Below are 26,899 nucleotides of genomic sequence, written 5' to 3'. Positions count from 1 at the left end.
ACTATCCCCCTTATTTACTGAAAAAAGAACAGGAGTACTTGTGGCACCTTATTTACTGAATGATTCACTGAACTAGTATTTGCTCTGCAATACATTAGATTGACTATCACTCACTCAATCATAGAATACATGACTGGATGAAAACTGCCAACATTCTCAGATAATGCATTGGCTGGACAGTATGTGATCAAATGTCATAAAATGATGCGCTTGGAGAATCTGCAGAGATTTCAGTCGATTTATAAGTGCAGGCGCACAATTGGTTTTCGCACGCTCTTGGGATCATGTGGTGATGCAGTGTCCCAAACAACAGGAACAATCAGTGGTTAGGAATCAACTGGATCTGGTACCAAAGTTTCTACCACCAAGTCATCAAAATTAGGAGTTGTAATGGAAGGAGGCTTGATTGGCTGAACAGAAAGTCCTACTGGAACATCCCTGGACTCTTGTACTTGTCGAGTCTGCAACTGGTCCATATGTCATTTCCATAAAATACCATAATTGTGGTAATATTACCACAAATGAAATAGGTCCTGTGCATTTTACAAGTTCACCAGGTACCTACTTCACTCCACAAGTTGTAGTTACGAGTCCACACTAAGTCTCCAACTCAAAAAAAATGATAAGTCTCATGTCATCGATCGATTTGCATACCTTGGGATTTGGCTACATGTGAGGCAATATGAGGATGTAGGTGGTCTCAACAGGTACACATAGATAGCTTCAAGAAAAGAGTTGCAGGAGACTTCTGGGTAGTAGCATGTGATGTGTTCCTGCAGACAAGCATGAAATTGTCCAATTTCTGCTAATGACTCAGAATAGACTTTTAGCTTTTAAGCTTTTAAGGCATGCTTAAATGTTTGTATAAAGAATTCTACTAGTCGGTTTGTAGCAGGGTGATAAGGAGCTGAGCATACGTGCTGAATTCCATTTGAAACTGGGAACCTCTGAAATTCTTCAGAACAGAATTGAGGTCCATTGTTACTCTCCAACTGGCATCGTAAACCCAGTTGGCCAAACAAGGTATGAAGCTGTCCAATGGTCTTGGTAGCTGTAGTAGAAGTCATTCTGAAAACTTCTGGCCATTTTGAATAGATGTCGACTTCCACCCAAAACATATACCCTTCTGAAGGTCCAGCAAAATCCACATTAATAAATTTCCAAGGAGCTTGTGGCCATGACCAGGGTGTAGATGAGCTGGGCCAGGATCATGCTGAAATTGCTTACACGTAATACAGCACTTCGCCTTTCTCTCAATGTCTTTGGCAATCCCCAGCCATCAGACATGACTCCGGGCTATGGTGTTCCTCCATACAACGCCAAAATGGGTGTTGTGAAAAGCTTCCAAAATCTGAGATTGAAGCGATTTCGGAATGATCACTTGCATTCCCCCTAAGATACAACCATCATTCACAGATAATTCACATTGATGGGACATGAGTTGTGTAAACTGGGGATTCTTTTGCTCCAGCACTGTACCCTGTAGTACCATCCCTTTCACAAGAGGAGCACATCATCTTTAGTGGTTTCTTTGTTGATGTCTGAACTAGTGATGAGTAAACTATCCATCAAACTGAGCTAGAACACTTTGCCTGAAGTTTCTTCGGGGAGATGAGAACTTAGGCCTGGCAGCTGCAACAGCCAATCTGCAATGCCATTCTGAGTCCCTTTATGGAATTGAATAGTACGGGAATGAGCTGGAAATAGCAATGCCCATAGTTGCATACAAGCAGCAGCTAATAGTTTCGGTCCCAAAATTGAAAGTAACAGGGGATGACCCATCAGCACAGTAAAAATGTCTACCAGGCAGGTAAGTGTGGAACTTACAAATTCTGAAGACAATGCTGAGAACTTCTCTCTCTATCTGGGCTTAGTTCTGCTCAGGGGTAGTGAGTGTTCATGATGCAAAGGCAATTGGTTTCTCCAGGCCATTAGGAAAAACATGGGAGAGAACTGCACCTACTCCATATGGTGAAGCATCACAAGCCAATTGCAATGGTAGTGAAGCATCAAAATGTATAAGGACTTAGGCTGATGTCAACAGTTTCTCTGTTTCCTTAAATGCACACTCTCACTCATCAGTCCATTTCCATTTCTGATTCGCCTGTAACAGTCCAAGTAAAGGCACCAATACTGTCTCCCAGTTAGGCAGACATTTTCCATAGTAGTTATTCATTCCTAAGAATGAATGTAACTGTGACACATTCTCTGGCTTGAAGAACCACCTTCTTTTTCTCTAGCAATTTCCTTAAGCATGTGGCATCAATTACATGTCCAAGGTATTCAATTAAAGGTTTGAAAAACTCACATTTGTCTTGATGTATTCTCAGCCCATTGTCTTCTAAACACTGCAAGACAGCATCCAAATTTCGAAGATGATCCTCTTGATCCTTTCCTGTAACAAGGATGTCATCCAAATCGCACTGAACCCTGTTCAGTCCGTTCAGAATCTCAATCATGGCTTTTTGGAACAGAGCAGGTGCCGATATGATACCAAGCGGCAACCTGTAGTAACAAAGCAAGACATTGTGTGGGTTGATTGGGAGATGTGTGTGAGATACTGGATCAATCTCCATTTGTAGGTATGCACTGAGCAAATCTAATTTCCTGACACACTGTCCAGCACTAAGAGTAGCAAACAATTTTTCAATATGAGGTAGTGAATACTGGTCTGCAGATAAAATTGGATTCAATGTCACTTTGAAATCTCCACACATTCAGACTGAGCCATCCTTCTTGATCACTGGTTTGATGGGTGTAGCACACTCCCTGTCCGAAACTGGTGACAAGACTCCAATGTTCACTAGACGGTCCAAATCAGCTTCCACCAGAGGCTTCAGAACATAAGGCAGAACTTTGGGCTTGCAATATTTCAGCTGACTGTCAGACTTAACACTGAGCGTCACTGACACATTGCTTATCTGTCCAAGTCCTTTTTCAAAAACTTCGGAGGAGCTGTCCAATATCTCTTGAAGATGTTGAGGTATTTTCATCATCGCCTTGATTTCAGTCCAATTCACCTTCAGCTTCTCAAGCCAAGCTCTGCCAAATAACTGTGGATACTTTCCTTCAGTTACATACAGTGGTAAATTGTCCATCTAGCTGAACTTTCACCTTTTCGGACTAACTTTTTTCTAGTATAAATCTTCAAAACTTGAGGTTTCTTCCAGGGAACTTGTGTCAAAGTCTGGTGATAAGTAGATGCAGAAATCAGTGAAACAGCAGCTCCAGTATCCAAGCTCCATTCTTGTAGGAACTTTTTCAATCAAGGGCATAACCCAGATGCGATCTTTGACTCCAGATTCTGATAATACATGTGATACTAGGGTCTTGGTCAGTGTCACTAGAGCTTTTGTCTTTTTCCACATAATGTATTCCTCACTTCCATCCTTTCTTAGGTTCAGTGTTCATAGATATCTTCTTGGATGTACAGTTACTCTGCATAGCTGGTCGTTAAACTATGCGACAGGGCATGGCAATGTGTCCTTTCTTCTGGCACTTTCTGAAAATAACCTGACGTACCAAGCAATCCTCAGCGTATATAGTTTGAGTACAATGGCCACATGGAAATTCCTTACTTTCCCATGGTGTCCTGTCTCCCCAATGCAGCAGGGGAACGTCTCGGTTCACATTAAATTCTAGAGAATCTTTCTCTGTGGTCTCCATTTCAACTGCTACTTCAACAGCCTTCTTGAACGTAAGCACTGATACAGTCAATAACTTCTTCTAGAGCTGGTTGTTGCATAATCCAGAGACTAAGTGATCATGGAGGACATCCCTGAATGTTTGGCCAAACTGATAATGCTCTGACAACTTCCTTAAGGCAGCAACAAACTGTGCTACTGGCTCTCCAATTCCCTGATCTAACTGATGAAACCAATATTGTTCCGCTGTGAGCGATGGTGTAGGACAAAAATGTTCCTGCACAGCTACAGTAATTGTGGCGTATGTTGCAGTTCCTGGTACAGCTGAAGACAACAGGTCATGTAGCAGTTCATATGCTTTTTGGACCCATCACTGTCAGCAAGGCTGAAACTTGTTGTCTATCTGGAATGGAGTTGCAAGCTCAAAACATTCAAGGTACACCACCCATGATTTGCGGCTGTCGTCAAACTCCCCAGCGTTGCCCACAAAAGGTGCCATTTCTCCATTTTCTTGTTGGACTTCACACGTCCTGACCACCTGTTCCACAGGGAAAATCCGCCCTCCCTTTTTTTTCACTATGCACTATCTACGCCTCATCACCCTCTCCTGGTTGTGTGCTTATACGCACCTTTGGCTGCTCTTGGGCTCCCTCTGCTAGCTATATACCCTCAGTTCAACCTAAGCTGTTTGCCTGCCTGCCTGTCTGCTAGCCCATGGCCAGTCAATATGGCTGCATGCTTGTACTCACTGCTTCTTTGTTTGCACAAGCTCTGGGCAGCAGCCTTTGTTCTCCTTCCATTTGCCTACTTCCCCCTCTCTAGCTGACTGGTTCACACTGTCCCAGGAGCAAGGAGCTGCCTGTCACCATGTACCTCTAGGGGAACTGAACCCCTTTTTTCAACAGAATTATTTGATTACTGTTCCTTCGTCTTGGTCAGGCAATGGGAGAACTGAATACTGGAGGGATATAAAATCCTCGATGCCAAATGTTGTATTTCTAGAGCCAACAGAGGAGGAGACAGACAGACAGACGCAGAGGGAGCTGATGGACACACACCTGTCTGCTGTGGTGGCTTTATTGTTCTGGTTGCAAAACTGAAACTAACATGAAGGCAAGGCTTTGCACTGGAGATGGGCGGGGAGAGCATAGAGCTCCCGGAACATCTAAAGGGAGAGGACATCGCAGAAGCCATAGTGTCATGCCGAGAGGTGCTGGTGACTGCTTCAATCACAAACCTCATGGAGAGTGGGTGTGGATGTAGCCTTCAATTCCATAACTGTCAGGATGAGCTAATTAGAAGCCCCCACCTAAGACAAAAGGAGGTTTTGAGCCCACCTACAAGTTTGGACTGAGTGGGCAGAGGGCTTTTGCTAAGTAGTGGGGTGGGGGTAAGGCAGGACACACAGAAATTGAGAGCAGACAAAACAGAGAGTGGGGGCTGAGGCAAAAAGCAGGAAAGTCAAGCAGTAGCCTGTGCTCGCTGTGTGACCCCGGAGAAAGCTAGAGAGAGAGCGTTTGAGTCTGGGATTGGCTAAAGAGGCCTGGGGCTGTAAGCCAGGAAATTGCTCCTTCGTTCTTGGTTTCTTCTGTGTTCAGAGAAGCAGGACTTCGTACATTCTTTGTAAATAAACAAGCTTGCATCAAAGAAAATACCAGACTCCATCAAATTTCTGATTCCAATTGGAACATCTTCAGCAGGCAAGCAACTCATCCAGTATGAAACTGGACAGTCTTGTTTTTGTCCCCCCATCCAGTATTCAGACAAAACCAGATGTCTGGTATCAGAAGGGGGACACCATTTTGAGGAACATGCCACTCCATTGCTGCTGCTGCGATCTCACCCGCAAGCTGCCTGCTTTTAAAAATGGTGCCTCCCAAATGCATCATGACGTCATATGCACCATTCGTCCAAGGTCACGCTGGTGGGGGCAGAGTCAGACGGCAAGAGGAGGCCCACGCCGTTCCTGGAAGTACCAGAACGTCCATTATTCCAGGAATGCATGAGTGGCCACCCTGACGGGTCCCCGAGATAGCCACTCTCATCAAGTTAGCAGGACTATAACTGACAGTGTAGCTGCCGGTCACACAGACAGTGGTAGCAATGGCACAGTTTAGCTGTGCCAAGTACAAATGCACCTGAAACCTGTGGGTACATACTCGGCACGACAGCTATCAGCCACTACACTACTAGTTATACTCAGGCTAGCTCTCATCAAGCTAGTACAAGTACGTCTACATGAGCTGGGGAGCGTGCCTCTAGCTATTAGTGTGGACATTGTCGATAAGACCATCTAAAGCTCCAGGATGGAAACCATAGTCAACAAGACCTCCGCTCCTCTACAATAAGGGTAAAGCTCATCTGTGCAGGATGCAATACTTTCTCAGGAGCCAGTCCAAGACTGTCCAATGAGCTCCCCAAGAACCAAGGACCATCCCAAATCTCGCCACCTTCTGCTTCTAGTGCAAGGCATGTTTTGTTGGTCTTGCCTTCTCTAGCAAAGATATAGCAAGAGGAATCATTTTTTAAAAAGCAAAACAAACCAAAATCGTCCCAAAACAAAATACTTCATTGCACATACTTCTCCCCCGGGAGAAGCTGAGAGAACAAACAACATGTGACTGACGTGTAGTCATTTAGCTTAATGCACTATTGGAAGGCACTCAGATACTTCGGTGATGAGCACAGCATAAGAACCTATATAGAATAGAATAGAATCGAATAGAGGCATCATTAGTTATGGAGCAAGACTTTTGTTCCCTCCCCAGACTTTTGTTTCCCTGACTTCTCAGAGGTCTATATACTCCAGTATGTCTTCCACATTTTGTGCACCCCCAACCCCCAGGATATAATATAATCACAAATAATTGTTGTATATGCTGACACAACTTTGCCCCTCCCTAATGTTTCTGAAATTAAGCCAATAGAAGAGAAGAGAATAGAAGAGAATAGAATAGAGATGGGATCGCACAGGTATGTAAAGTTAAGGATGTGCTGAAGTGCTTTGCTGTACTGGACCATGAGTCTAGTGGTACAAGCTATATTGCAATTAGGGGTGGTGCCAATTAGGCAGGAGAACAATAGACAGTAATAAAACAATGAAATCCTGCATCTGTTTTCTATTTAAGTGGTATAGTAATTTCCAGCTTCTGAGTATGAACACGTGGCATTAACTATGAGCATCACGGTGTCATCTCATCACCGGTTTGGTTAAGTGGCAGAACTAGTTTGGGACTATTCAAAGCATAATCTAATGTCCCACATTCAAACCAAGCAATCAAACAACTTTTCTTGTTTTAATTTAAAATTGAGCTGCTAGATTTTCAAATGGGCGTGCTGGTGCCTTGATGTAGGCACCTAAATCCCTATTCAGACAGCCTGAATTTTAGAGGCACCCTGAACACTTGCCTTTCCCACTGCTTTCAGCACCCTGCAGGAGTCTGCATTTCCCTAACACAGACTTTCCCCTTCCAATCACCCCATTCATCTTCCTCAGCAGCTCAGTGAACCTGGTCACTGGACATCGTCCCTTAGAGGAACTGCAATTGGTTTCACACTCAGGGTACACAGAGCCAGCACAAGGCCTACGCATTACTGAAGTGCCATCTAGATCCTATTGTGAAGGACTAAGTGAGACTTCAGAGATGCCTCATTCCTGTGCTCGTCCTTTGCATGGGGGTGAAGTGCATCCCCAGCACATCTGGGCAGCGGCGGCTCCAGGCACCAGCGCTTCAAGCGCGTGCCTGGGGCAGGAAGCCGCGGGGGGCAGCCTGCCGGTCACCCTGAGGGCGGCAGTCAGGCTGCCTTCAGCGGCGCGCCTGCAGGAGGTCCGCCGGTCCCGCGGCTTCAGCGGTAATTTGGCTGCCTGACTGCCGTGCTTGGGGCGGCAAAATACATAGAGCCGCCCCTGCATCTGGGACCAGGTTATTCCATGTCCCGAGTCCAATGAAGGTCCTAGGAGCTGACGGTGTTCTGCACCTCCCAGGAGGCACTGAGCAGCTTGCAGTATTGGGCCTTTGCTTGCCTTTGATCTCCATCACAGCTGGGCTACAGAGGCTGTCAGTGATGAATTCAAGCATAAACGCCAAGCAACAGACGTAAAACGTCAAACAGATTGATCACGGCTTAGTGAGCGTTATCTTTATTTGGCCTCGTTTCTACCCGGGCACTTCAGTTGGCTCTTTGCCAAGGAGGTTATAATTGCCCCTCGCCAGTGACGGTAGTGTCTTAGTTACACAGTAACCACAGGGGAACCCTTTAAAAATCGCACCTTGTTGTCTTCAGGTTAAAGGAAACCCAGGTCCAAAGAACTTCTAGGCAAGGCGAGAGCTGAGAGGCACTTCCCGAGACTTCTGCTCACCATGAAGGCTTTCCTGACTGCAGTTCTGTGTCTGTGCACCCTGGCAGCCTTCTCTGACTGTGTCACAGTCCAGGTAAGAGTTTTTTAATTCCTCCTGCAGCCCCAGGTGCAGCACATAGAGCTAAGCAGGATTAGCTTGCAGCAGCAAACTGGAAAGTACCCGCACTTCTGACAGTCTATTGTTACTTTAATAATACCCCGAAAGGGCAGGAAGCGATGAGTGTGCAATATGGCTGGTCATACAGGAGGTTGCTACTGATGCGCTAACTTTGACCAGACTGTGTAAGGAATAAATTCCAACGTTAGCGGGGCCAGTTGTATAGTATGTGCCAATTCAGGAACATAATCCTACCCAACGTTTATGTTAATAAACCCAAATCAACGAATCGAAAAACAAACAAAAGACACCAGAGAACTAACGTGACATTGGCAAGCCACCACCTCATTCGCTTTTCCTGTGTTTATATCCCTTCCCACTCCCTGGCCACCCTGCCCATGTGTTATAGCCCTTCTCCACATACTGCGCCTGTCCTTTGCATTTAGGTTGTAAGGTTTGAGGCAGGGTCTTTCTCTTACTCTGTTTGTTCAGCAAAATGGAGCTTTGATCTTGATGGACCCTCTTGGTGCTACAATCAATAATACAAATAACACTTATTACCATAATCCTAAGCAGTTTCTTCCTCTGCTAGGCAGGTGGCTATTCGCTTGTCCCCATCTGTCCCCTATAACTGCAGTAACCATTATGCTCCAGGTATTTCAGTACATAAATTTCGGTTTAACAGGTCCCTGGGTTTGAGTTTAAACTAGTGCCTGAATTTTTTGGGAAATAACTGAGGATGTGGAAAGGTGCAGTGAGGTAAAACTGAGCAGGCAGCCTATGTGTCAGACAAGGAGCAAATCTATTTAGGAAAGAGGTGGGAAGGATAAAGAATTTGGGATTAGGAAAAAAAACCCCATATACAACACACTAACTTAATGACCAATATCACAAAGCCTAGTCAAAAATATGTAATAAAGCATAAGGTTTACTCAAAATCAACACTTTCCTGCAGGAAAAGAGGAATTTTGGCTGAATTTTCCATTAGGAAAATCTAAACAAGTGTTTTATTTCTGGTCAATATTCATGTATGTGTCCTCCTGAGCTGCTGCAGTGTTTCATGGGAGATGTAGTTTGGGCGTCTCATGCTACCCTATAGGCCATGGATAGACTACATTTCCTATGATGCATTATGATGTCTTCCTGTGGCACATTGCGGTGCATCGTGGAACCGCCATGGTTCGGTAGGCCTGGTTACATCGGGGTACGTCAGCACTTGCTCACACAAGGGATCTGTGAGGCCTGCTCAGGCTTGTGTGGCCATGGTGTGACTCCTCTGCTCGAGTACCTGTCAACAGGCTATCTCCCCCTCCTCAAGGCTGGAGGCATCCCCTCAGATGGACAGTAGAAGTGCAGAGGGTGGCTCTCATCCACCTCCCCAGTCCTACTCCTTGCTGCTTGGGTCTGTTCGGCAAAGAGAAGCAGGTCCCTGAGGGATGCTCCATAGGAGTCTCCTCTCCCTGATCTCCTCAGGAACCTTCTAGAGGCTGGGGTTATATAAATGTTTACTGTCCCTAGTATAACTAATCTTATACTGCTATATAGCACCTTTCTATCCAAATGATCACAAAGCCACGCAAACACTATGGCTGACGTTCAGCCATCTGCACAGGGCAGCATACGCCCTATACACCACTGTCATCCCTTAGTTTGAGAGCTTGCTTTCCCTCTGGTCAGGGTAAATGTCACCACAGAGACATGAGAATCACCTCACTTTACACTGAAATGCAACCATCTCTAGGGTGGAATTAAAGCATGCCACGATTCCAGGACCAGAAGGGACTATTGTGATCATCTAGTCTGACCTCTTGTAAAACACAGTACACAGAACTGCCCTGAAATAATTCCTGTCCGAACTAGAGCAGACCTATAAGAAAAACATCCAGTCTTGACGTTAAAATGACCAGTGATGGAGAATCCACAATGACCCTTGGTAAATTGTTCCCAGGGCCGGCTCCAGGCACCAGCTTAACAAGCAGGTGCTTGGGGCGGCTAAGGGAGAGGGGCAGCACCTGCAGCAATTCGGGGGCAGCAGGTCCCTCACTCCCTCTAGGAGCGAAGGACCTGCCGCTGAACTGCCGCCGCCGATCGCGGCTTTTTTTTTTTTTCCAATTGCCGCTGCCGATTGTGATTTTTGCTTGAGGTGGCAGAAATGCTGGAGCCGGCCCTGATTGTTCCAATGGCTAATTACCCTCCCTGTTAAAAATGTCTGTCTTATTTCCAGTCTGAATTTGTCTAGCTTCAACTTCCAGCCAGTGGATTGTGTCCGACCTTTCTCGGATAGATTGACGAGCCCATTGTTGAATAGTTGATATGGATAGCCTAGGATCAAGTCACCCCTTAACCTTCTCTATGTTAAAACTAAATAAATGGAGCCCCTTGAGTCTATTACAAAAGACAGGTTTTCCAACCCTTTAATCATTCTCATGGCCCTTCTCTGAACCCTCTCCAATGTATCAACAGCCCTTTTATAGACCTCCACAATAAGGGAGAGACATAATATAAACATAAAAAATAGACAGATAAACAGATTAGATAGACATGATATACAGTTGTCAAGGTTGCTGCAGGGGGAAAGAGCGCTTTGAAATGCTTCTCACTGAAAGATGCTATATGTACACGTAAGTCAGTATTGTTATCTCCAGAAAAAGTAAAAGTAAAATGTGTTTATTCAGTGTGCCGGAGAGAATCAACCAGTAGAGCAATACCAGTAATAAGCTGCCATAACTCTACACCGTTTTTAATGCTTTGCAAACAGCAGCCGGGAAGCGAGGGGAAACTATTGTAAATAAATGGCAGCAGGTGGCAATCCTGAACCTGGCTTCTCCTAACACAGCGATGATCACCTGGAAAGTTCAGGCTACATAAGGGGAGAACACAGGTCAAATAATTAGAAAACGGGGTCTGAGGGCCAGGAGATGCTAATGCCAGCTGCATTGCTGACTCACTCTGCAATCACTGGACGTGTGCTTCATTCAGCTGAGCTGAAATAGCCACGTGAAGAGCCTGGAAGCTGGAAGTGCTGGCGATGTGGGTGGGACGGTGGCCGAGACAAGTGGAGGAGAATGCCGGAAAGGTGTGTGCGGCTTTGGCAGAACGCTGGGAAGTTGACCAAGGCAGTCAATGGGAGAATATCACCATGTTTTCTGTCCCACATCACCTGAGCAAATACCCAGTACTGTCCTGGATGCCGTCTCCTTCTGTGCACAAAGGCATTTCCATAACAGAAGAACGCAAGGTTCCATCTCATCTCGTAGCCTGAACTTAGCAGTGCCCAGTGCCAGCTGGTTCAAAGACAGGTATAAAGTTTAGTTCTCCAGCATGCACCAGTGTTTATCCAATTGCCCTTGAACAGTCAAGGATTTCTGTAGCTTGGGGTGTAAAATCCAGGAAATGGACCAAATTGTGGAGTTACTGGTGATTTACACCAGTGTAACAGAGAGTAATTTGGCCCCATCAGGGACTAGATTCTGCCACCATTGTTCCTGCTGAGTAGTGTCACATTCCCTGAGTATCCTACTGAAAATAAAGGGTCTATTTGTGTATTAAGGTACTGCTCAATGGGGGTAAAGGTGGCTGTACGGAGACTTATGTTGGGATCTGGACTAATGCGTGGGCTTCTACTAAGGTAGCCGCCGTGGAAGAAAGACTTAATCCATATATAAGGCTCTAGGACTCTCACACTGCTGTAGACTGAAGATGGACAGAGTGAGTTTCAACGTGTGTCTCTCTTTGGCAGGTGGGAGAGTTCTCATTCCCCCTGGAGTCTGTGAAGAAGCTGAAAGACCTCATAGACAGTTCCGTGACCAGGAATCCTCATGTGCTCAGCATCAGATCCACTTCTCTGTGTGCCAACCCTGACATTCCCAAGGAGTTCCTGAAACTCTGTGCCACACCAGACGCTGACCAGATATTTGAGGATTTAAGTAGGTGTTTACTGTTGGTCCCCCAGAAGCCAGCCATGTTCAGTAGGGAAAAAGCCTGCCCTAAGCATCCCACAGCCCCGCTCTGCCTTTCCGCTCTCAGCACACTCTACTCCCCCCAGCCACGCCCCAATGCTCTAGGACCCTGTGAGTCTCAGGGCTGAACACTGTGAGGCCGTCAGATTCCCACTACGCTGTGGGGTTTCATTTCCCATCTCGCTCTCTGTCCTGGGTGGGGAGGATTTTCTCCCTTGAGAAATTCAGTGTTGACCAGCTCTATGCAGCTTTTTCACTTCCTTCCCCGTGTGATTCATGTACATTCCCTCAGAGACTCTGTCACCCTCCAAGAGGCCTGTGGCCCACCCCTCGGAGGAAAGGGGCTCTCCCCGTTCGGCTGTGAAGTGTGACTGGTGCGGACTGATCAGGCACCATGGCTGGGAAGGGTCTGTGGCACTGTCAGCAGCTGGAGTGCCCCTGGCGTTAGAGGAAAGGGAGCAGCCAGCCCTAACCTTATCCGTTGTCTTTGATTTTAGAACCCATCGCGAGATCCCCCGAGCTTTGTGAGATTTGTGCTTTTGCTGCATGTGCCGGCTGTTGAAGAGAGGCATTACAGCAGCACTGCTCCAGCTCCCTCCATTGCCCTTCAACCTCTGCTTTCTGCTGACCTGAGAAGACAAGATACGGACACTATGACTCCCTCCATCTTCTCGACACCTCTCCCTCATGCCAGCTTCAATACTGCCAGCACTGAACATTGAAAATCATCAGCCAGACCCCACCCCACAAATAAAAAATAATAAATCTGGAGGGGTTTTTTATTTGTCTTCTAGTTTCTGAGCCTTTAGGGAACACTCCGGTTATGTTTTAGACATTTTCTCCTCTACTATGAAGGATGGAAACTTAAGTTCATGTTTTGAATGATAGATTCTCTTATAATCACTTGACTCCAGGAGCTGGTGCTTTAAAAATACACCAAATATCACAAAATGCACAATAAATTCACAAGAGTTGGCAACACTGCTAAACCGCACAAGAGCCAGCAACATGGTATTCATTCTTATCTGTCCACCAGGCCTGCTCTCCAAGCCATAAACCCATCATTTTTTGATTAGGGAACAGGCAAATCACTAATTTTCCTCAAACATACACTTCAAACCTTCATCTGTTTTGAGATTTTAATTTGAAATTAAACCTTCATTGAGCATTGAAAAATCTTTGGATGAGGATTTTTTAATTCCAATTTTAGGCCAAGACCAGGAATAGAACCATAAGGCCAAAAATAAACATCACAATAAAAACTGTCCTCACGAAATCCCCAGTCCAGAAATCTCATTAGAACCCGATTCTGCAAGATTTTCAGGGTCAGGGCCTGATCCTGCAGGCTATATCCCCATACCTGGTCACAATTAATTTCCCACGCCAATGTTTCCTTCTGAGCACAGGTGAGAAAATAATTCAGTTTTTGGTTTAGTGGCTGAACCCAAAAATCCAGTACGGGTTAACCTGAAACAGATTTTTTCTGTTTGTTTTGTTTTTTCTCACTGAAAGGAAAAACCAAAAAAGGAAATGTTGTTGCACGTCAGACTAAATATTTTGTTCAACCCAAAACAATTTTTTCTATGTTTTCATTTAGTTTGCAAGTGATTTTTACCTTTTCTTTTTAAATAGAAATCTAACTACATTTAGAAATAAAATGGTGGAATCTCCATCCTTTGAGGTTTTTAAGGCCCAGCTTGACAAAGCCCTGGCTGGGATGATTTAGTTGGGGATTGGTCCTGCTTTGAGCAGGGGGTTGGACTAGATACCTCCTGAGGTACCTTCCAACCCTAATATTCTATGAAAACATTGTTTCAAAACACAAAGAATGTTTCATTTAAAAAATGTTGAAATGAAACATTTTGACTTTGAGGAATTTTTTTTCCATTTTTTTTCCCAGCTGAAACTGTCTCCTGAATTTGACCCAAAGTCACAAATAAGTTTGGTGGATCCCAAACTGCATTTTTCGGTGAATAAACTATTCATCTGAAAAATTTCACCCAGCTCAACTCCTGAGTCAGGACCAGCCAGTCAGAACAAAATAGAACAGTACCATGGCAGTAACTGCTCCTCCATGCTGCAGACAGACACACACATCAGGAGTTAAGCAGAATGAATAGGAAAAAGGATTACACATTTTTCAATTAAATACCCCAATGGGCAGGTGCCTACATCATATCTGGCCCCCTAGGGGGCTACGTCAGTCGAGAGCATGAAGACTGAATGAACCCGGAGAGGGAACGGCTCTCTCCCTGCAGAAGCGGTCCCTCCAGCTCAGGCTTTGTGGAAGATTAGCAGAGCAGTGTGTGGGACAAGCATGGACTGATATCGCCCAGGCTAGGCATGTCTTGTGGAGAGATGATTTCAGCCTCCTATCTAGGTCTGTTTGTCCAGCAACTTCACCAGCACTGGATTCAGCGTACCAAAAAAAAATACAATTCCATTAATTGACAAGGGGCTGAGGGTCAGGATTGTCCCCTTGTGGAGAAACATGGCCTGTGGCCAACATAAGTAACACGGATCTATGTCTAGTTGGCAGCCGGTATCAAGCGGAGTGCCCCAAGGGTCAGTCCTGGGGCTGGTTTTGTTCAATATCTTCATTAATGATCTAGAGGATGGCGTGGACTGCACTCTCAGCAAGTTTGCAGATGACACTAAACTGGGAGGAGTGGTAGATATGCTGGAGGGTAGGGATAGGATACAGAGGGACCTAGACAAATTAGAGGATTGGGCCAAAAGAAATCTGATGCGGTTCAACAAGGACAAGTGCAGAGTCCTGCACTTAGGATGGAAGAATCCCATGCACTGCTACAGACTAGGGACCAAATGGCTAGGCAGCAGTTCTGCAGAAAAGGACGTAGGGGTTACAATGGATGAGAAGCTGGATATGAGTCAACAGTGTGCTCTTGTTGTCAAGAAGGCTAATGGCATTTTGGGCTGTATAAGTAGGGGCATTGCCAGCAGATTGAGGGATGTGATCATTCCCCTCTATTCAACATTGGTGAGGCCTCATCTGGAGTACTGTGTCCAGTTTTGGGCCCCACACTACAAGAAGGATGTGGAAAAATTGGAAAGAGTCCAGTGGAGGGCAACAAAAATGATTAAGGGGCTGGAGCACATGACTTATGAGGAGAGGCTGAGGGAACTGGGATTGTTTAGTCTGCAGAAGAGAAGAGTGAGAGGGGATTTGATAGCTGCTTTCAGCTACCTGAAAGGGGATTCCAAAGAGGATGGATTTAGACTGTTCTCAGTGATACCAGATGACAGAACAAGGAGTAATGGTCTCAAGTTGCAGTGGGGGAGGTTTAGGTTGGATATTAGGAAACACTATTTCACTAGGAGGGTGGTGAAGTACTGGAATGGGTTACTTAGGGTGGTGGTGGAATCTCCTTCCTTGGAGGTTTTTAAGGTCAGGCTTGACAAAGCCCTGGCTGGGATGATTTAGTTGGGATTGGGTCCTGCTTTGAGCAGGGGGTTGGACTAGATGACCTCCTGAGGTCCCTTCCAACCCTGATATTCTATGATTCTATGCTGTATTTCTTTTCTCTGTCTCTTTGCATTGTGTGAGAATTATGCCGATAATGTCAGTTGTCTTTCTTCAGCTGACTGGCAGGTTCCATCCAAGGTGAGTTCTAGGCAATTAGGCTCTGCCATTCACTCAGGATCCTTTCACCTGTCCACAAGTATCAGCTCAGTTCTGTAATCTGCTTTGCCTTTGGCTCCAAGAGATCTTGAGTATGCTGGCACAGCTCTATGCTTGCAGGGGGTTGGGGGGAAGTCTGTGACACAGAGGCCCATCTGTGATTCACTACTCTGGGTCACCAGCACTTGTCAGGCCTGACACATTCACTACACCTAATGCACTGTTGTCATAATCTGTATCTAAAAGGCATCATATAAGCTACCATTGGGAAAATAACAACTCATTGATCATTAACAGTTTTACATAGTGTATGTACCAGCTGTGTACAAAGAGTTATGAATATATGCTAAAATTATGTACTTAAAATGCATTTGCAAGTAATGCATAATCCCGGTTTTCACTAAACAGAGGCAGGTGCATTTGCTTGTCGTCAGGCACAGACAATGAAGGCACCTTTACATAAAAGACAAACAAAGCCATCAACCTAGCGAGGGAGCTAGCCTTTTGTGGAGGTCTGAATCTCAAATGTTAAGTAATTTAATCAACTGATTGAATAGAATATTACAGTATTATAAAAGTGTATCAGGTAAGGCCTTTTCCGAAAGCTAACATCACACTGGTGATTAATATCATACTGCAATGTCTGTATTAACACTATAGGAGAAAATATGGACACCCAGTGATATTATGGTTTAAAGTCTGAGACCAAACGCAAGGAGAAACAGGTTTTCTCCCAGACAGAAGGGAAGGCAGCTAGCTACCTGTCTTGAAGGAAATTAAGCAAGGTGTGACCAAAGACAATGAAAGCCCAATTTACATATGAATCAGCAGGGGAATGGAAAGTCCACAGGAAGAGGAGAACAGCATGAGGTCATCCTGAATCTTAGGACAAAACAGTGAGTTTGGGAAGATATAAGGAAAGAGAAGAAGCCATCTTGCCATCCATCACTAGACACACAAGGGCCAGAGCTCTTGCAAGCTGAGAAAGACGGGTCCTTCAACCAAAGGGGTTGAAGTCTCTGGGAATGGAAGAATTGTGAGTAAACTACTTTGAACAAAGATTGAAAATTGCTGAAATTAGGTCTTAGCCACTAAAAAGCATATTTTTACTTTTATTTGCTTGTAACCATCTCTACCTTTATTTCTTTTACATAGCATAAAAGAGAAGGTCCTCTCCTGGGAAAGTAACAAGAAACAAAGGGTAGGAATAAATGATCATCTTTCACGATGGAGACAGGTAAATGGTGGTGTCCCACAAAGATCTGAATTGGGCCAGTGTCATTCAGTATCTTCATCAACAATCAGGAAAAGGGGGTGAACAGAGAGATGGCAAAGTTTGCAGACAATTCAAAATCACTCAAGATAGTGTGACAGACCCAGACCAGTGGGGTACAGGAGTCTGGTAAAGGGCAAATATACTGGTCACTGGATGAGTAGTTTTTGGTTCCCTGAGTGACCAGAGCAGGGGCTGCACTAGAGTAATCAGGAACCTACTAGAACCAGTTCAGGCAGGCAGACTAATTAGGGCACCAGGAGCCAATTAAGAAGAAGCTTCTAGAATCAATTAAGGCAGGCTAATCAGGGCACCTGCGTTTTAAAAAGGAGCTCACTTCAGTTTGTGGTGCAAGTGTGAGGAGCTGGGAGCAAGAGGCACAAGGAGCTGAGAGTGAGAGGGCGTGCTGCTGGAGGACTGAGGAGCACAAGTGTTATCAGACACCAGGAGGAAGGTCCTGTGGTGAGAATAAGGAAGGTGTTTGGAGGAGGCCATGGGGAAGTAGCCCAGGGAGTTGTAGCTGTCGTGCAGCTGTTACAGGAGGCACTATAGACAGCTGCAGTCCACATGGCCCTGGGCTGGAACCTGGAGTAGAGGGCGGGTCCGGGTTCCCCCCAAACCTCCCAATTGACCTGGACTGTGGGTTCTCCCAGAGGGGAAGGTCTCTAGGCTGTTCCCCAGCCCACATGGTGAATCTCTGAGGCAAGAAAATCCGCCAATAAGCGCAGGACCCACCAAGATAGAGGACGAACTTTGTAACAATAGTTAAGCTGACTGTGAAGAGTTACAAAGGAATCTCACAAAACTAGGTGACTGGGCAAAAAAAATTACAGATGAAATGTAATGTTGATAAGTACAAAGTAATGCACATTGGGAGATATAATGCCAACTATACATACAAAGTGATGGGATCTATATTAGTTGTTACCACTCAAGAAAGAGATCTTAGTGTCATCATGGATAGTTTTCTGAAAACATTTGCTCAGTGTACGGTGGCAATCAAAAAAGCTGGAGAGGAGGCAACTGGATGATCAGCCAACATTGTGTCCTTCTGATGTCTGGGAGGGACCAAGAAGTGAATGTTTGTGTTTGTCTGCACACAAAAGCAACAATTCTCTGTTATCTTTGAGGGCTGGTCTACACGGGGGGGGAGAATTGATCCAAGATACGCAACTTCAGCTACGCGAATAGCATAGCTGAAGTTGAAATATCTTGGATCGAATTACCTGGGGTCCAGACGGTGCAGGATCGATGGCCACGGCTCCTCCGTCGACTGCGCTACCGCCGCTCGCTCTGGTGGAGTTCCGGAGTTGACGGTGAGCGCGTTCAGGGATCGATATATCGCGTCTTAACTAGACGTGATATATCGATCCCGGATAAATCGATTGCTACCTGCCGTATCGGCAATAAGACGTACCCTTAGTGAAGTTAAGGCAGTTCGGAGTTTTCACATGACTTAGCATGTCAGGGTAAACACGGGCTTCCCCATCACCTTTAGCTTGAGAGGAGTCACGGACCAGGGCTTAGCACTCTAGCCTGGGCTGTAAGATAGCTGGGTTCAATTCCAGCTCTGCCCCAAACAGCCTGTATGCCCCAAGGAAAGTCACCTTTGTGCCTCAGTTTCCCTGCAGAAAAGCTGTTTCTGGATAGTGCTTCCCTGCCATGCAGTGGGGTTGATGCTCAGATACTGCAGTGATGGGGGCCACATAAGCACCTTACATAGAACTGCTAATTTGTTTGAAAACTACAAACTGCCTTGTTTTCACTACGATTTCACCTTTCTTCCTAGTGGGGATTCCCCCTCACTATTGACTCTCAGAATTTGAGAACATGAAGCAGACAGAGCAATAAATGATTGTGTAACACATGCTCATGCAAACTTGAATGTCATGTGCAGTAGCATATAAACATAGTCAGAAGTCTTCCCACACATACTTTCCACAAATAAACACCACCACATCCTCTCCCTTCCAAACTATTACAACATTGCAGTCTGCTCCTCTGGCCTCCTGCCATCCCATCCACAGGCTCTTTCGCCTTCCAACAAAACAATCCAACCTGTGGCCTAAATTCTATTTTCCATCTCTGTCCTAGAAGTTTATGTCCCCACAAAGACCTCTCTCCAAACCCAGGTTCAAACCCCTGACTCAGATAGGAATGGTAACAATATCATTTTGCATTTATTCAGGAAGCCAGAGATGTCTTTTCCAGATGCATTATTTACAGCATTTCAAGCAATCAGCTTGAATTCATTCAGCTGCAAGTGATACCCTTCGTCAACCTAAATCTTAGTTACCTTTTCTTCCCCCAGAACCTCAACATACCCTGGTTTCAGGCTGACCTTGTGTTATTCCCAAATCCCACCTGCCCAAAGCCAGCAAGTATTGGAAATCTAATAGGAAAGCAAAGATTTGACAGATTTTCCTTCAAAATTCCAGACCAAATAAGCTTCTAAATTCCTACTTATCCAAACCACGACTACCCCCAGTTCCAGACCACCCACATGTTACCCATTGCTAACCAGGATAGGGTGTGAATGACCAGTAGCATAGAGATGTCACAGAAAGAAATTCACATTTGGATTCACACATCTGGAGGCAAAACCAGAGTCATGAAAGATTTAGTGAAGGAGGAAACTGAAACCTAATGTGGATGCCTGGGAATACAGGAAGTGCTTGGATCTACCTTCAACTGACTTGACAAATAATAAAGACATCAATATCCAAGGAAAGTTGGGTTTTATTCTCCATGCAAACAAATTAAGGTACCTTGATTTGCCTAATTCCAAACATTGTGAGATAGACACTAAACTAGAATCTGTGCTTTGCAGGGCACGTTCACTATAGCCAGACTTTGATACTTAGACCTCCTACAAAATGCCAGCGGTTGACTATAATGTTAGTTACAGTAGAAACATTACAGTTACTGTGTGCATGAATAAGTGTCAATTTGCTAGTATGAATTTGTAACCAATGTACCACTTACCCAGAAAGAATATTCACTGACAAGTAAGAATGTCCAGACTATTGTGTGATTCAGCATTTTTATTTATTTACTTATTTTTAACTATAATGTTTCTTTACATCTTTTTCTGTAAGTGGGAAATAACTCGCTGATATACAGAATGTGGTAAGTGAACGAGACTTTCTTTTTAGCCACACTAACCTGAACAAAATACAGTGATTAGTTTTACAATTAGAAAATGCAACTATTAATATGTACAGAAGAACAGGCATAACTGCATTACAATGCACAGGTGCTGCTTATCTCAAAACTACTGAGGTTAAAAATTACTGTGATAAAAACCAAACTGGGTGACAACCGAAAGGATGTGTATTGTACTCTGTAAATGCAGAAATACTGTGTTTTCTCATGCATATTTCTATTGCAATTACACCACAAGACCTGGATTGTGTGAAATATTCAAGTGTACCTGCTTGTTGCAGTATTGGGAGGTAAATGCACAAGTATTACTACAGTGTTATTACTAAGAAGTGAGTGAAGGTACAGCAGAAGAGCTGCAAACTCAAACTAAAAAACTCAGTCTAAGGTTCACAGATTTCAAATGGCAGAAAATATTCCTATCCCTAGATGAAATTACATAGTTTTATTATAAACACATCCACATCATAGGGGTGCACATACATGTAACACGCAGGAAGACATATGCACACAGCCATCACAATCTCATGCACAAATCCTTCACTACACGTACATAACGTAAGCATTAAAGAAATGCAAAGATAGGAGTGGTGTGAGGAGCCTAGCAACTAACCATCAGCCTGTGCAGAACCCCACCAGATATAGAAAGGTCTCCCTTGAGTAGCCTCGTGCATCAATAGATAAACAGATCCCACAAAGAAAGGGAATTGTCCTGGAGCCCTGGATTCCCATAGCCCAAACCCAGGAACAATGAGTGTGGCTTGCCTCTAAGCTCTGGGGCCAAGCACTGCCAAGCCGAGAAAGAAACAGCTGATGCTGATGAAAGGAGCTAGCCCCCTTGCAGGTGGTAGATTGTCAGTGTTCTGCAGCACAGCACCTGTGCAAAGGAACTTATCATTGCTGGGGTGAGGTCACAGGGTCCTTCTGGGAAAAATTCTTGGGGGAAAAAGTATTGTGAGGTGGGGTGGGGGAGGTTTGCAGAGGGCAGCAGGGCAGATGGTTAGTTCAGATTGATCAGCAACATTTAGACAACTAAATGGAGACTGAACCAATCCTGTCGTTAGCCTCACCTCCCACTATTAAACTGGATTGTGCCTGTGCTAACCCCATCCCACGGCACACGGGTTGTGCTGATAGAATTTTCTCTGTGCTACCTGATCTACTAGTGCAGGTGGAGACAATCACACATGGATTTAGACCTCACAAGGTTTTTACAGGAGATGCTACAATTCCCCAAACCTCCCACCCATCCTAACAAAAAAACCTTTTTGGAAAGTGAAGCAGTGACCCTGGCGTGGGTGTTGGGAGGGGATCTTGTTTGTGTTTCTCAGGGCTAGTCTACACTAGAAGCACTACACTGGCACAGCTGCACCGCATCTGGTGAAGAGCTCTCCCATCAGCACAATAAATCCACTCGGCGAGAGGCGGTCGCTATGTCAGCGGGAGAAGCTCTCCCATCGCTTAGTTCAGTGTAACTTATGTCGCTCAGGGGGTGGCTCATTCACACCCCTGAGCCACATAAGTTATACCAAAGTAGGTGGCAGCGGAGACCTGGCCTAAGAGAGAATAGCTTTGCCAATGCAAACGACGCTGCAGGATAAATGCAGAGATTGCAGGGCTTGGCTGGCCCCCATATACATGGTTTCATCCTTCTTCAGCGACAACCTGCGCAAGCTGCATTGGCGCAGATTTCACATATATCCATGTCTTGGACAGCTAAGTCTGTTCAGGAAGAAAAGAGAATATTTCAGTGATACTGTCAGGGCATTTCTGTAGGGGAATTGAGCAAGCACATCAGGGGACATGGAGACTCCTTCCCACTGCTGCTTTGGGAGCTTTAATAGTCACCCAAACAAAATAACAAGGAAAACTGCACCTTGTAAAGTCTTAGCTGAAGAGTGACATCTTTTACCAATGCCCTGGGGGGAAATAGTGCACAGGAAATAGGTATTCAGTGCCTGAACCAGGAACACTCAGTAGCACAGAACTGTGCTGTTCAGAACCTAGATTCATCAAGTTTAAAGCCAGAAGGGACTAGAAGATCATCTAGCCTGACCTCCTGGATATCCCAGGCCATTAAATTTCACCCAGTTACCCCTGTATTGAGCCCACTAATTTGTGTTTCACTAAAGCATCTTCCAGAAAAACCTCCAGACTCAATTTGAAGCCATCAAGAGATGGAGAATCTACCACCTCCCTTGGTACTTTGTTCCTGTGGTTAATCAGCCCTGATGTTAAACATTTTGCCTTATTTCTAATTTGAACATATCTGTTTTTAGCTTCCAGCCCTCAGTTCTCGTTCTGCCTTTCTCTGCTAGACAAAAGAGCCCTTTAGTACCTGGCGCTTGCGTTAACAGCTAGATTGTTTTCACGTGTCAGAGTCTGGATTTGGTGACATCCAGGGTACACATCTTTCCTTTGGACTGAGGGAATCTAGTCTGGATGGTGCTTATCTGGGAAGGGCCACTTACAGCTGTCTTGATCTAGTAAGTTGTAGTGTTTGATTTTTTTTTTCTGAAATGCTCAGAGAGCAAATAAAATTCACTGACAGACGTTATAGGGTTTCATGCAGGAATCAATGGGCAAATTTTCTCTCCTGGGCTATGCAGGAGGTCAGACTAGATCAGAGGTGCCCAACCTACAGCTGTAGGCTGTACACGCCCACCGGAGCATTTCATAAGGCCTGCAGCCCGTTTCAACACAATATACTAATGGCTGATTCATTGGCGTTTTGTTATCATGTTGACATCGTTTTCGTTTACACAAGTGTGTAAATAGATTGGTTCTAATTGTACAGGATTGTCTATCTAAATACATACGAAACAAGATGAATGTAAAATAGAAATCAGTAGAAGTGACTTTAAATCTTATTAATAATCTATAGAATCTGCTTGGCCCACACAAGGGTGTGCTTAGGTTTACGTGGCCCTCCCGTGTAATAAGGTTGGGCACCACTGGACTAGAGCATCACAATGGGCCCTTCTGGCTTTAAACTCAGCTAAGTTGTAGCAAGAACAATTACTCCAGGGGAGCTATCCCATAGTCACTTCAGCTTGACCCAGGTAACTCCTGCATCAGCAGGTGTCATACAGAAACCTCGGTGCTAGCTAGCGGCGACCTCAGCAACTACTGCAGTCGCTACAGGGAATTTTGTCTGACTGCCTGCTGCGGAAAGCTCACGGATACACCAGCCCTAGCAGCAGGCTGCGAGCCTAGGGGGAACAGTGCAGTTCTGGGGCTGCCTCTCTCAAACATTTGAGATTGAAGGGTCTCAGCTACAGGGGCAACATGGGACGCTTGCGAGTAAACACTACGTACTCAGCCTGTTAAAAATGATGGGTGCATCTTCCCTTTGACATACGGGCTGAAATTCTTTGGGCAGCTCTGGGTTTGCACACACAGAAATGAAACTGGTCCTAGCCGTCATCCGGGGACTGGCTCTGACATCTGCATCCAAGAATTCCTTCAGCTTCTTCACAGCCTCTAGCGGGAACGAGAATTCCCCCTCCTATTTAGAGAGAACCAAAGCAATATGTCAGGCAAGGAGTCATTACGCAGATCCCTCTTGCTTCACCAGAAGCCAGTGACGCCAAACACGGGCACAATGTTACATTCCAGGGGAAAAGGATGGTGCTCACTGTTGGGCCATTTTGGAACTGCGAGGGGGCTGTTAGATTAGCACTCACTGTGGACCGATTGTTAGTTCTTCAGTACAGAGACCTTTGAGGTCACCTCACCATGTGACCAGGCTGGCCAATCAACTAGACTGAGGCTTTTCTACCCATCATACTGAACAGCATGACCCTCCAGCTAAAAGTCTCATCTGCACTGGAGGGTGCATAGAGAATGAAGAATGTAACCACTCCATGAGGAGGATCCCTGTCCTTTGCTATGGTCCAAAAAGCGTGGTGTATATTTATGTAAAAGCTGGCCCAGCCCCGTGGTAGTGACTACTGTTTCTACTGGGCTTGGGGCCAGCATCAGACGATGCTCAACAGACAGGCAACACTGCGTATTTGCAGTCCAACAGGAGAGGGATGGGTGTGTAAGCGGGAATAGACTAGATGGAGTAGCAGGGCTTGTCGGAGCAGAGCTTGACTCAAGCCCCTTCCTTTCCCACCAGACAGAATGTCTGTTCCTGGGCTCCGGAGCTGCCAGATTTTATAATGGAAGTTGAAACGTTGATTTGCAAATGATTTCTGTTTACATTCCACAGACGCCACACGCCTCAAAAAGCATCTTTTATGCATCTCTGCAATGTGCCATCGAGATCTGTGCCATATGGCAGGGACTTTGTTTACCATACACAGCCCTTAAAAGCACATTGTAAAGTCACATGGATGTCAGTCACCATCTTGCCAAAGATGCTTTGTTGGTCATGTGGTTTCTAGGACATATGGAATGAAAGCAGGCAGAGGGATTTCACAGACCAACAGTCTCGGTGGGGTTTTTTTCCTTGAGAAATCAGTTTGAACCTGGGGAAGCTGACCTGGCCCAAGTGAAAGGGCTAGAATCCTGCTCACAAGTGATTTGCACGAGCATTCTGGTCTCACGAGTGGCAGGGTGAAGCCAAGCTCAATGAATATCAACACAGGGCTTAAAAAATAAAAACGTACTTAACATTCTGTACAGCCCTGGGTAACAGCCCTTCCCACGGAGCTGGTCTCAAAGTGCAAGGCTCTGGATGCTTAGAGCTGAGCGTCCTACACCCATGCGTGAGTGAGTGCGTGTGTGCACGTGGCCACTCTTGGAAAGACATTTGGTGTGTTACTGGCGGTAGAATAAGGAAAGAGAACCAGGGGCAAACAGCACAATAAAGATACTAGAAAAGGCAACAACAGTTTTTCCAGTTAGATGTGGCTTTATGGTGTACAAAAAAAGCCATTCATGCAGCCGCAAGGCAGATGGGAAGTTGGAGGTTTTTTTCCTTTCACAGAAAAGCATCTGTTCCCACCCACAGTCCTTGAGCTCAGGAACAGCTTGGGAGAAAAGGAAGAAGTGACCTCCCAATCAGCAGCACCCTGCCCCAGAAGGGGAAATGAAGAGAAAGCAAAGCTGAGATACTGTAGAACAGTTCCTGGCAAACCTGCCCTACCCGCAGAGACTTGATGAACAGCTGACAATACTACACACCTTGGCATTCCAGTGAAGTTAGTGACATGGCAATGAAATTCAGTGGTCACAGGCTCGTGCGGGGGTCTGAGCACAGACAGAATTCTTTCCCTCTCTCGTTCTCTGTCTCTCTCGCACACACACCCAGCCCCCTTTGGGTCACATTTGCAAAATACAGCCCAACAGCTTTCCGTTGTTCCCAAAGGTCCCAAGAGCGGGTGCTGCGCACTTTTGAGAATCTGGCCTTATTTACCATCCCCCTTTTGATTGAGTAGCCTTTAGGTCCATTTTTTATTCCCTACGTGACATTTCTGCAGGCTCTGTCCCATAAATTAGTTAAATAAATATACCTATCTCATAGAACTGGAAGGGACCCCGAAAGGTCATTGAGTCCAGCCCCCTGCCTTCACTAGCAGGACCAAGTACTGATTTTGCCCCAGATCCCTAAGTGGCCCCCTCAAGGATTGAACTCACAACCTTGGGTTTAGCAGGCCAATGCTCAAACCACATCCCTCCCCCCTAGTTAATTACTTGCAGGGGGAGCTTCTGCCCAGAAGCAGATTAGCCAGGTGAGCCAGAAATAATTTAGCCCCTTCTGTGAAATAGGAGATATCCCTAATCACTATGTCTGGAGGTGCCTGCAGCCATAGGGCATACACTTGGCACTTATAGTACAGAACATCTCTCATTGGAGGAGTTCAAAGCGTTTCTGCAAACCATCAAGTCTCACAAACCTCAGAGGTAATTATAAATACAAACCCCATTATACGGATAGATAAATAGAGGCACAGAGCAATGAAGTTACACACCTTGCCAGTGGCAAGGTGAGGATTAGAACCCATGAGGCTACTTTATAAGCGCCTGTTCTAACCATGCTCCCTTGCATCACAGTCACACCTTGTTGGATCTATAATAATAAAAGGACAGAGGTCTGAGAGCTCGTGATCTCACCTGGACATGGACAGGCTGGGAGCTGTGCACCAGTATCAGAAGCATAACAGTTACTGGGAAAGTGATGCCCTTCATGGCACCTGCAGGTACTACTCCCTTTCCTTCTCAGGCTAAGTCTTCTGTCTTGATTTGAGTGCTTTGTTCTCCTTTTCCCGTGTCTCTCTGGCGCCTTCTCTCTCTCCGCTGTGCTCCTTTGGATTTTGAGTGCTCAGTTCCTCTAGCAGGCAGGCCTGTTCCTTCCCAAAGGGAAGGGAAGCTTTATAAGGCCTTCACACACCATTGACTTGGTCATTCATTAATCCAACCATTGACTGAGCAAATTTATTGCCATTTAATAAACACTGAAAGGACTAATAGTTAACTGCTTATCAACAGAGCAGGCCAGCCCCACCCTTGCAGGTCCCAATGTTTATGAGTCTCTTCAGGCCTGGGAAAGTGGCTATAACACAAGGAACCATAAAATTCCAGCCCTTACGTGCCTAATCCCACGCACTGTCTGAAACCATGTCCCCCCATGTGGTGTGTCCTTAATTTCCCGGCCAGCTCATGTGTCCACAGTGTTCTGAGAACGAAAGAGGATTGGAAAGAGATAAGAGGCATTTGGCCCCTTGAAGCAACTGCTGGTCACTCGGCTCCCTCCTGGAACTGCAATGAGTAAGGAACGCAGTGAGGGATCTGGGGGAGTTGAACGTGCTCAG

General features: G+C 45.5%; 2 protein-coding genes across 2 annotated transcripts; one reads left to right on the top strand and one right to left on the bottom strand.

Annotated features, from left to right (window-relative positions):
• The first annotated feature begins 7,896 nt into the window (after positions 1-7,896).
• On the top strand, positions 7,897-12,913 carry GUCA2A (guanylate cyclase activator 2A). The gene is made up of 3 exons (XM_034753624.1): positions 7,897-8,077; positions 11,841-12,027; positions 12,558-12,913. The coding sequence occupies exons 1-3, from the start codon at positions 8,006-8,008 to the stop codon at positions 12,620-12,622; spliced, it is 324 nt and encodes a 107-aa protein (XP_034609515.1). The 5' UTR covers positions 7,897-8,005; the 3' UTR covers positions 12,623-12,913.
• Positions 12,914-19,718: 6,805 nt separating this feature from the next.
• LOC117868111 (guanylin-like) lies at positions 19,719-26,473 on the bottom strand. Its single transcript, XM_034753721.1, has 3 exons — positions 26,202-26,473; positions 23,457-23,646; positions 19,719-21,860 (listed from the first exon to the last, which is right to left on the bottom strand). Exons 1-3 carry the CDS (start codon positions 26,274-26,276, stop codon positions 21,793-21,795), a joined length of 333 nt encoding a protein of 110 aa, XP_034609612.1. The 5' UTR covers positions 26,277-26,473; the 3' UTR covers positions 19,719-21,792.
• Positions 26,474-26,899: the final 426 nt, after the last annotated feature.

The sequence above is a fragment of the Trachemys scripta genome, chromosome 19 (genome assembly GCF_013100865.1).
Source record: "Trachemys scripta elegans isolate TJP31775 chromosome 19, CAS_Tse_1.0, whole genome shotgun sequence".
Lineage (NCBI taxonomy): Eukaryota > Metazoa > Chordata > Testudines > Emydidae > Trachemys > Trachemys scripta.
The sequence above is the reverse complement of the archived record's forward strand: the minus strand, read 5'-3'. Positions and strand labels throughout refer to the sequence as shown.

Excerpts from the sequence above, each read along its gene's own strand:
- LOC117868111 (XM_034753721.1), bottom strand. The coding sequence starts at position 26,276 with ATGAAGGGCATCACTTTCCCAGTAACTGTTATGCTTCTGATACTGGTG. Across the intron at positions 23,647-26,201 it reads CCCAGCCTGTCCATGTCCAG|GAGGGGGAATTCTCGTTCCC; the intron begins GTGAGATCACGA and ends CTCTCTAAATAG. Across the intron at positions 21,861-23,456 it reads CATCATTTTTAACAGGCTGA|ACTTAGCTGTCCAAGACATG; the intron begins GTACGTAGTGTT and ends CTTCCTGAACAG.
- GUCA2A (XM_034753624.1), top strand. The coding sequence starts at position 8,006 with ATGAAGGCTTTCCTGACTGCAGTTCTGTGTCTGTGCACCCTGGCAGCC. Across the intron at positions 8,078-11,840 it reads CTGACTGTGTCACAGTCCAG|GTGGGAGAGTTCTCATTCCC; the intron begins GTAAGAGTTTTT and ends TCTCTTTGGCAG. Across the intron at positions 12,028-12,557 it reads CCAGATATTTGAGGATTTAA|AACCCATCGCGAGATCCCCC; the intron begins GTAGGTGTTTAC and ends CTTTGATTTTAG.